The 11286-nt window shown below is 38.5% G+C and overlaps 1 protein-coding gene across 4 annotated transcripts in view; it reads right to left on the bottom strand.

Annotated features, from left to right (window-relative positions):
- The window catches only part of LOC139693467 (TRAF-type zinc finger domain-containing protein 1-like), a 36248-nt gene that overhangs the window by 18364 nt on the left and 6598 nt on the right, over positions 1 to 11286 (bottom strand). For all 4 annotated transcript variants that reach the window (XR_011702051.1, XM_071591640.1, XM_071591638.1 and 1 more), the window contains exons 3-8: positions 10459 to 10651; positions 9403 to 9633; positions 8437 to 8654; positions 3851 to 4126; positions 2615 to 2741; positions 1 to 58 (exon numbers count right to left, since the gene is read on the bottom strand). The exon at positions 1 to 58 is cut by the window's left edge and continues 278 nt beyond it. Coding sequence is in view for 3 of the 4 variants with exons in the window: in XM_071591640.1 (XP_071447741.1) it covers positions 1 to 58; positions 2615 to 2741; positions 3851 to 4126; positions 8437 to 8654; positions 9403 to 9633; positions 10459 to 10651 (1103 nt within the window). In the remaining variant the exon portion in view is untranslated. The remainder of the gene's footprint in view (positions 59 to 2614; positions 2742 to 3850; positions 4127 to 8436; positions 8655 to 9402; positions 9634 to 10458; positions 10652 to 11286) is intronic.

Genomic DNA, 11286 nt, shown 5'->3' with positions numbered 1-11286 from the left:
TCTTTATGGATCGACTCGTACAATGCCTTCTCAACATTTTGACTACTTGTTGCAAAACCTGTAAAGAAATTGATGTGGACTTAGACAAACCTCAAACCAGAATAAAAAAAAGTTAACACAAAGTGCATAGAGATATGAATTGCGTCAAGTAGAATGCCTCGCACAGAATTTTGGATGGGAAATTGGCATAGGCACTGCTGTGGAGACATTATGAGAATTGCAAGAGTAACGGAAGCACATGCCAAGAGGGTGAGCAGATCCACAGTGATATTACTGACTTCGATATGGAGTATGGCTCGGACATCAGATCAGTGAGCTGGAGAGGGTAAGCATGGATTGAAGAAGATGCGTGCACAGAGAAGAATGGTTAAAATAAGTTGGATTAAGAGGAAAACTAAAAGTGGAGTTTCATGTATAGAGCGGGAGGACTGGAAGTTTATGGATGAACTTCAAGGTGGGCATTATAAGTGGGTGGACACAGTCAATATAATGGTACAACGACATATTCCCTCACTTCTACTAATAAAACACAACCTAACATTTTACCTTACAACAATCCTCTCTTCATCTCTGTATACTTCCTTCCTCCCTTCAATCCTTCCAAAATCCTAATCCTGCTGTTTCCTTGTTTGCCTAACATTCTCCTCTCTATAACAGCCTTCAACATCCCACTACCAATTAATATGCTTTGCATCAGTTTTCCTGCCTACTTATGATTTCTCCCAACAATCCCCTCTATTTCCTTTTTATCATGCCAGCAAAGTAGGCAAATACGTCCTGATTGTATTCTATATTCCTCTCTATTAGTGATATCACTCCTGCAAAAGCATCACGCATGCCTCTCCCTTTCCTGAACCCAAACTGATCATCCCCTAAGTGATCATTTGCTCCGTTCCTCATCCTCTTGCTGATGATCCTAAGAACCACTTTAGCTGGAGGCGAAATCAAACTTATTGTTCTGCAGTCCTCACATGATGTAGCCTTTACCTTTTTTGGAATAGGAACTAACACCAATCTCACAAAATGAGATTGGTGAAATCCACACGGGTATGTTGTCTACCCCCATGGCCTTATTTGATTTCATGCCCCTCAATGCCTTTTCTATCTCATTTTTGAGTATGCCTGGACCTAAGATATCCTCATCTGCTTCATATCTTCTTTCTATGTCTAAGCTTGCTGGCCTAATTCCTCAACCAAACAGTTCTCCTATACATATATTCCTTCTATCTCTCCTTTATCCTGCCTGGTTTGATTAATGATTCTCCAGATTTATCTTTGATGAATTGCATGGATTTTTCCTACTTACTTCCTGACAGAACCAATTTCTCCCTTGGTATATAGTAAACATTCCATATCCTCAAACTGCATCTCCCACTACACTTGTTTCGCTCTATTAACTTCCCCAATGGCTTCCTAGTTCTTTTCCTACTTTAACTTCCTATTGTTTCTTTTGTGGCTTCCAATATCCCTCTTTTGATGTTTCTAGTTCTCTCCTATTGTTCCCAGCTCCCTTTCCTCACTTATGATTTCCTCTACAGCCTGCTGATACTCCTTTCTTGCTGCTCCAGTTTAAGCTTCTATATTCCATTTCCTCAACTGACTTCTGTGTTTTATCCCCTTGAGACTGATGTTACACTTAGTTATAGCTGAATCAACCGAATCCTTATCTGCTCTCAGGAAACTGTGCAAATTGATAACTAAGTTTCTAAATCTGTACCTAACACTCATATTGTCCAGTGCCTTTCTTTACGGAGTATTTAATCACTTCTCGAATCTAAATTTTTTCTCTCTTCACATATCACAACACAGGAACAGCAACAGAGAGGTGTCCGCAACACAGCTCTCTTCCCAGAGCACTGCGTGTTACGAGTTTACTCGTTAAGGATTACCTTTTACCATGTGGGAAACTTGTTGCGCTAGCGCGGCCATCTGGTTATGATTCCGAGAACCTTTCAAACTACCCTCGTAATTATATAAGCCACACTCAAAGACTTATATGTCACTGGAATGCACCTTATGTAAAATCATAACTGCAATGAATCATAAGAATTCTTGTGTTGAAAATGTCTTTACTGAAACCGGAAAAAAACTCTGGATACATGTTTAATACCACAGTAATCAACCCACACATTGGTTTCATAGGGTGGTGGTTGAGCTCTCCTTATACTAAGCCCTTACTGCCTTGCGAAATTCACATGAAGAGGGATATAATGAGTGGTAGCTAATTTCCTTTCCCACCTTTGATTTTGCAGGAAGGTTTCTTTACCTGAATAACCATACTGACTGTATGAAGCATAGGGTGTCCCGAGGCATTAACTGGGATTTGAACCCAGAACCTTCCAGTCAGAGGCTTAGCACTCCACCCTCTACACTAGCATATCAGAGCAAGTTCTCATAGCTTACTAAAAACACTGTAATTAAAAATTAAAGACATAACTCCTAGCCTTACCAACAACCGTACTCAAACAATTACTACTTGACATAGGATCGACACAAATTAGATGGCTTTATATTATGACAGGAGAAATGTTTAATAGTAATAATACATATGCAATTTCTAAAATATAGAGAATTTTCTTTTGACTCTTTTAAATTGAGCATTCAAGGAACTTACCTCCACTGCTCTTGGGTAGAGAGTGTAAAGGAGCCGAATCATATGCATCTGAACGTCCATTGAAGGTGTAATTCATCTCTGGTCTTTCATTGTAACCATCTCTCCAAGAGGTTTGATTGCATTGCATCTGAGAGTTCAAGGGATGCATAAAGAGAAATTTTTCAATATAATAAATATCTAGATAAACATTCAAGATCACATTATGAAATCCCCAAGGGAAATTTTATTTTGCCAACAATTTGGCTTTCTGAAAAAAAATCAGAAGCCCTTAAAAGTACTCTTAATTGCATCATAACATTAGATGTAGTTATTTTTGTGCTGTAAACATTACAAGACTAAAACAGCAGAAGTTTAATGAAGAAAGTTATTGCACTGCATACAAAGGAAATAGATTACAAGAATATATAAATCCCCTTTCAACTCATATAATGAAGAAAAGTAGCCTTAGAAACGTTTATTCAGTAAAAATAATTGTGGAAGTTTCATGCACAAGTCATGCGTATTATATATTTAATAGATAAAATAGTGGATCATACTAAGAGTTGTTTATGTGATATTCCTACATAAAGCATAAAAATAGTAATAGTTTTAGTGATTTCCTAGGAATCCACATGGACACTGTGCAAGAACAGGCATCAACAATTTGATGAGTCGCCATAAGACTTATTCCCAAATCACAATGAATCCCTTACCAAACCAATAATATAATGCACACCTTATCCATGCATCTGTTCCTCTAAAAGAACAATGATGAACCTAAGGCGGAACTTATGTTTCCTCCCTTTACACAATGTTCTACTTCAGAATATACACTCAACAACTCACTTCACTCTTCATTCATGCATAGCTTTTATTGCACTCAACAACTGCTCATTCATTCCATATACTCTCAATACTTTCCACAACATATCCTCTCTTTATTCTTTCAGAGATGATATTTTTCAAGCTAATAAAACCCTGTGTCTACATCAGCAGGCATGATGTAAGAATGCATAAAAAAACTTTACTTCAACAAAAGTAGGTCAAGTACTTTTAACGCTTTCAATCATATTTGAAATAACATTGGACAGAGTGAAAATTATACTTGAAAAATGTTCAATCTGAGATATTTTATGCGGACATTTTAGATACAGTATGCCTATAATTTCATGCATAAAATCTATGACAAAAAATATAATAATTCTGGGGAGTATTTCAAATCAAGAACCATGCAAAATAAAAATACACTAAATTAACCTGATGCTCATACAGCTTAGAGACAGAAAAGCTCTCATGACAGAATTCACATGGCAGCAAAGTTTCTTCCTTCGCACCGGAACTGAAATCTCTTCGAGAGACGAGCGGTTGAGGAGGCGATGACGAAGCTGGGATGGTTGAGTTGTGAATTTTGTAACTAGGAGCCATGGAATTGATCCTGGAGTGCTTGGCATCGGTGGTGGCAGTAGATTGAGCATTTAATAGGCTGGCTGCAGTGGGCTCCTCATATCTAACCAAATCCGGTCTGCATGCTGTCTGAACAACCAAGAGAAAAAAACAATTGTGTCAAAGGAGAGCTACAATCATTTATATCGGAGTAAATCAAGAGCTCTTACAAGGACTTCCAAAAAAAAAGAGACGAAACTGTTCGAAGAAATACTTGATTTTACAAGTTAACCTTAACTCATGCTTATCCCCTCCAAAATACAACCCTTGGCTAGCGATACAATACTCCGAACATTCTGTCCAGCTTTCGATTGCTGCCGGGAATGTTTCTATCAAGATAGGTCTTTTAGTCTGAGGTACAATTTTGTTAGATGTCTTCAATAGTTTCAAATCCACATCATTTCAAGGTGGATTTCAACTTACAAAATAGGAAAAAGCTGAAGTTGGAGCAATATCGGAAGGGTAGGATGGCTGGGGGGTCACTGGTGTGCTGTTTTGGGCCAAAAACTAGATAAAAATGAATGATAAGTGCGCCGGTTCGATGTCGTGATGGAAGCACCAAGACTTGTCTTTCCACATTCATGGTCTCTTCCACCTGAAATTTCTGTCAAAATGGTGAAACACGATCTAACAATAAAGTCAACTTCATTAGCGCTATCCCTTACAGTTAACCTACCATTTGCACACAATAAATCTACCACACTGTAGACTTGGGTATTTTTTGTTGACATCGATGGTCGTCCACTTCTCGGTTCTTCAACTCTTGAGGTTCATCCAGACTGAAAGTGGTAGAAGCAACAGAACCACAGTGAAGAACTCATTGATTCATTGCCAAATGCCTCTTGTATCATGGTATAAGTTTCAGCGGCAATCTTTCCAAGGATAAAATAAAATTCAATGCACACACCTGGTACTTAAAAAGACCATTTTCAACAATCAACTGACTACGTAAGATGAGACAAACATGCAGTGGAAGAGGTCACAGATGCACTACTTTGCTAAGTACCCAACACTGATGATAAATATGCTGGGAGTTTAATCATATGGCAGACCAAATATTTACATAAGAGCATTTCACCTAAAAAGGGAATTTTAATTGAGGTCAGGAAACCTTGAAAAATGCAAAAAGGCATCTATTCATCATTCATAACTATTTTTACGACTAGGAAATTTGCTATTCTGATTAGGAATTCTTCATATGAAGGCAATAATTAGATATTTTTCAACATTACCAAATTGTAACAAACATGTATCAATTGGTAATTAAAATATTCTGGTAGATTTTAGCACAAGGGGATCATTGTGGACCCATGTAATGGGGGGGTGACATAAAATATGATTCAAATGCCTTCTGGATTAAGTAATGTCTTACACTACTTAGTCCACCAACTAACCTTAGCTTGGAATTCTCAATTCAAATCCCGGCGGTGTTGAATATTTTTCAGAGGTATCTCGATCCCTACTTGAAGTGCTTTGTGGAGGGCACTTTGAGTGAGTACGCCGTCCGTCGGATGGGACGTTAAACTGCGGACCCCTTGGCGCCTTTCGTTTAGAGTAGGCTAATGCCGACGCCAGGTTTCTCTCCACCCTTCATCCTTTCCTGTCCATCCCCTAATGCGCAAATGACTTCAGCTGTCGGTCATCTCCCCTAAATACTACTACTACTACTACTACTACTACTTGGAATACTCAATATACGTGAAACCTAAAGTGGAACAACAGAGAGCAATCCAGATGTTCTAGGAAAACAAGTCTGCTAACCTTTTTAAGAAGTCAATACACACATCCACAGCACCCTTCCTAGTCAGATGACAAAGAAGACGATCACTTTCTTCAAAATGTACCACTTGGGCATGTACAGTTAACTCTCAATATTATCTGTGTACCAATGGATGCATGAAGAACCAGGGATAATTGAAAGACACGGTGATAACCGAAATAAGCGGAGAATATGGTCTTGATATATAAATGGATACATGCATGAAAACTCTCTCATTTTTCATTCTCGGTAATTAATTGAGAGTATTTTAGCAATATAAAATTTATTTTATCCACTTTTTAGCCATTTTATTAGGGTGGAATTATAGATACACAAGAACACAAGAGTTCTCAGAATCATAAACAAAAGGATAGAGAGTAGAGCAAACAGTTACTTAGGGGATGACCAGTTTGGGTTTAGGAAGGGGACAGGTATGCGTAATGCCATTGCAGTAATGAGAATATTAATCGAGAGGAATATAGAGTACAACCAGGAGGTATTTGCCTGTTTTGTAGATTTTGAAAAAGCATTTGATAGAGTGCATTGGGGAACACTAATGAGTATATTGCAGAAAATAGGAATAGATTGGAGGGAAAGGAGGCTAATCCGCAAACTGTACATGTCTCAGACTGCTCAGGTGCGAGTGGGGAACGGGGAGTCTGGTTGGGCAGTGTTAGGAAGAGGTGTAAGGCAGGGTTGCCCATTATCACCGTTGCTGTTCAACCTGTATGCAGAGGAAATGATTAAAGAGGTATGGGAAGAACTGGATGTAGGAATGAAAGTGGGCGGGGAATTCGTAAAACCAGTTAGGTTTGCGGATGACCAAGCTTTGGTTTGACAGTCAGCCAAGGGGATGCAAGCATTGCTGAGTGAATTGGAAATTCAGTGCGACAGGTATGGGATGAGAATCAATATTAATAAAACAAAGGTTATGTGATTTTCTCGACAGAAAAAGGCTAAGCTAAACATTAAAATAGGAGGGCAAAAACTAGAGCAGGTAGAACAGTTTACGTATCTCGGTAGTGTTTTGGACCAACACGGTCAAAGTAGTAAGGACGTAAGGAGAAGAATTGCGCTAGGCAAAGAGGCTTTCACAAGGAGGAGGAAGTTGATGACAGGGACATTGAGCAAGGATGTTAAGAAAAGACTGGTAAAAACTTTGATATGGAGCGTAGCTATGTACGGCGCGGAATCGTGGTCATTGAAACAGGAGGATAGACGTAGACTGGAGGCTTTTGAAATGTGGATTCGGAGAAGAATGGAGAAGGTGAAATGGACAGAGAAGAAAACAAATAAGGAAGTACTTGGTATGGTGGGTGAAGAGATGGGTTTGTTGGGATAAATCCTATGGAGGCAGGAAAAGTGGCTGAAGGGGGTATTGACCGGCAGTGGGATGTTGAAGACTGTGATAGAGGGGAGAATGTTGGGCAAAAGAGGAAAGGGAAGGAACAGGATAGGGATGTTGGATGGGATGAAGGGAGGAAGGAAGTACTCAGAGATGAAGAGGGACCTGATATAGAGTAGGATGATGGATTTTGTGTTTTGTTATAAGTAATAAAATGTTTGTTTGGTAGTTGTGTCCATCCAAAAACCTACCTTAACCGGTAGATTACCTAATAATAATAATAAAGAACACAGAACTATCAAAATGTGAAACGCAGAAAGTATTTTCCTCAGAAAGATAAACCAATCACGCATGCAGGAAAAAACAAATGACCAGCTAAGGACAGTTATTGGCAAAGGATTGCTTATTTTGATTCATATTCATGGTTTGATACACTGATTTAAATAGCGCAGTGTAGGTAGTTAATGACTTGTTTGCCGCATATTTAAACAATGAATTTGCTCTCACCTCAACAGAGAATATGAAATTCTCAGGGCCAATGAATGTTAGGAAAACGATAATGAAAAATTTGGAGTGCAAAATAAGGTTAAATAAAAAGCATTAAATACCATCATTAATTTATGATTGTTTTTAATTAAAAACTTTCAAAAAACTTAAGGTATTTCAAACTTATTATTTTTAATAAAAGAATATCGAAAGTCAGAAAGCATTCAATTTTTTTATGATTGCCATTTTATTAAAATTTTGAGGCACTGGGAAGAGGAGAGAATAGCATGGATAATAATTCATGAAGCGGATTATCTACATGCAGATAATCAGGATTTTACTAAATGTGGAATGGCATTGATGAATGAGTATCCGCGGAAATTTCCTGATGAAAGAATAGCTCAACCTATTTGACCAACACTCAGTTCTAGTAAATGCTCAAGTAAAAGGGAAATGCTCAATGTCTCATTACAACAGACGAGGCGACAAAAAGATTTGTGTTCCATGGGTGTATTATAAGAAAGGTACACAAATTAGCCAACTTTCCATATAAATTCTCATGTCAGACAAAGATTTCGTGTGTATCTAACACAAGGTAAGGAAAGTTACGGAGCTTGTTTTTTAAAAAATAATGAAATTTCGCTCACTCTTATGTTCAAATTCTACAATTCACACAAACTCAGTGCCTTATGTAGATGTCTCCATCATTCTTCACAAATTCCACGCAACAATTCACATGCAGGCAGTTAACGAACGTGGATGCTTAGCGCAACTCGGATCTTAAGGTTAGCGAGGAAATGGATTGATTACCTGGTGCAAGATGAGCTGGTTAGCAGGCACTAGGGCTTCACAGAATTCACACGGGAGGGCGACCAAGTCCTCCTCAGCGCCAGAAAGACCTGAAGAGGCCGCCGCCCTATGATATGAAGGAGGCTTAGCTAAGTGAAGGTTATCGCTGAAAAGAGCTGCTACATCACTGTCAATCTGATCTCCCATGGAATTATTCCTCAAAGGCCTATCCATTTCGCCTGGAAATTAAATGACAAAACTTGAATTGAGAACCAACATAATCACAGCAATAATAAGGAGTAGTTCACATTTCACCAGCTCTCTCTTAAGTCTACAAGTCACATCTTTAAAACAAAGAGCAATTGCACTCGAGTCATTTCTCATGAATCAGATGGAATATAATTTTAAATCTCACACAATCCACCAACCGAAATCCAGTGAGCCATCATCAAATGAAAGATCAAAAAAATATATATTGATGGAATTTTATACCAGAGTTACTCTTTAGAATTTATTTTTACAATAAATATGACTAGACATGGAAAAACTCATTTTTTTCACCATCTAGATTATTTTCTCCTCTTTCTCTTGTACACTGAAATGGCAAGTGATGTATCTACTTCATAATGCAGGAGAATATCCATTGGCTTCCTAACATGCATGAGGAAGTGATAGACACAGCTAGGGAGGAGAGATGATTGTCAGGAGAAATTCAAGGGAGGCCAGAGAAAAGGATGCAGGGGGATTTTGATTGGTGATGGGATGTTGAAGACTGTGGTATAGTGGGGAGCATGTTAGGCAAGTGAGATAGGGGTGGGAATAGGTTGGACCGAATGAAGGGAGTGGGTGGAACTGCATAGTGGTTCAATGTAGTATTGCGCAAGGTTGCCCAGATTTAAGGGCATGATTTACTTATGCTAATTGGTACAAATAAATGGGCACTTATGACTAGTGATAAGGTAACCTAATCAGTCAACAAGAATTTACCCATTATTGAAGGTTTGAAGACAGATTTTGAAGCATGGGGTGGTGGAATAGAATTGACTTGTGGCATGTCATTCGTCCTCTTGCTGGTAGATGGAGAAACAAAATTGGGGACCCTGGCTGCCGCAAAGGCTGCAGTGTTTGGTGGTCTTCGAGATGAGCGGAGGTCATTATTGAAGGTGCCATTCACCACCACCCTCTCATTGCTCTGCCAAGACGGGGTTGGGCCAGGCTCTGGAAGTGGTTTTCCATCATCACATTAAATGCAAAATGGACTGACCTTTCACAAGAACAACACTTGATACACAGACACAATTTGCAACTGGCTCCAACGCAGAGGACAATAAGCAATAGAATACACATATAAAAACTGAAACTTTCAAGTGGGCTTGAATTTGGAAAATTAGATTAACAGACGCGTAATTAGTAAATACTACTGCAATGCACGGCAGGAGTGGCTTCATTTTTGAAGCTCTATCATGCAATATTACTTTATTTGCAAGGAAACACTGTCTCAACATGACATGCAATGAGAAAAAAAAACTGATAAATTTAAACACTGTGGATGCCAGAAAAACAATTTTGGAAACGCAGAAAGACAAACACAATTAAAAATACCGCGTACAAAAGAAATACCCACAAGATTCATAGCCTTGGGTGCGATCACAGCACTTTTTTATGCATAGCATCTACCAAATGATTATCCACCGTTGCACAGTCTGTGGTCATGGATCTCCTAACTCAGCTATGAGAGCCAGGAATTACTTTACCCTGGGGATTTATCACAAAACTTGAAGAAGTCCACTGAATATTTGTTATCCATCATTCAAATATTGATGAAAAGCATGAATTAACATAGCTCAATGGCACACATCAGGACCTCTATACTAAACCTTTGAAGGTTCTGGATGAAGTGGTACTCTTACCTGAGGCATTATCATTAAACTTGTGTTTGCCTTTCAACATTACCAGTTATGTTTTCCCAATCAACAATTTTTAACTAGAATGTTTGGACGTAAGACATGAATGTGTGGTACATTCGGATGTCACTTGACTTGCCATCATCCAGCTTCAGGAATCCATGGTTCGACTCCAAGTGAAGTTTTTGATATTTCAGCATTACGTATTCACCACAGTCGTCACAACGTTCTGTACGACTGCCGCAGTAATTTTCATGTTCACCAATTTCAGACGCAGGCAACTCGAGCTCGCATATGGAGCAGTTGACTCTTCTCATGGGACAAGAGTTGGCCTGGTAATGAAATATTTTGCAAAAACAAAAGATCGAATAGAGAATGAATAAAATGTTGCAATTTTTGTTATAAGCTATACACCTAATATTAGATTAAGGATTACTGCACACATTAAACACCACACATTATTATTTTACAAATTTGTTTTTAACCCCTTCGTCTATTTTATTTATTTATTTTACTTTAAAACATTATTCACATACAGCAGTAGTGCCAATTTACAGTGAAAAATATAACAAACATGAAAGAGGACAAAAGACAACAACAGCATAACAATAAACAACGAGAACCGAACATGAACAGGGGAAAAATTTAATTTATTGAAAGGTGGGTTAAAGCTTGGGTGGTGAAATTGTTGCATAATAAATTAAAAGGATCAACAGTGTGAGGGAGTGAATTTTGAAGGGAGGAGAGGTGAAATAAAGGTGAGCGCTTGGCGAGAGATATTCTACGAATAGGCAGATGGAGTAGGGAGTGGTTGGATCGAGTTGGTATCCTGAAGTTGAAGAGAGAGAGAGAGCAGTTCAGAGCAATCAATAGTAGAGTTTAAGGTGTCGTGGAGGAGTTTTTAATCAGCTTTAAGTCTACAGTTTTGAGGACTAGAAATGGATAAAGAAGACAGAACAGCATTTGA

Source organism: Hetaerina americana, unplaced genomic scaffold, assembly GCF_022747635.1.
Source record: "Hetaerina americana unplaced genomic scaffold, ioHetAmer1.1.p SCAF_5, whole genome shotgun sequence".
Taxonomy (NCBI): domain Eukaryota; kingdom Metazoa; phylum Arthropoda; class Insecta; order Odonata; family Calopterygidae; genus Hetaerina; species Hetaerina americana.
The sequence above is the reverse complement of the archived record's forward strand: the minus strand, read 5'-3'. Positions and strand labels throughout refer to the sequence as shown.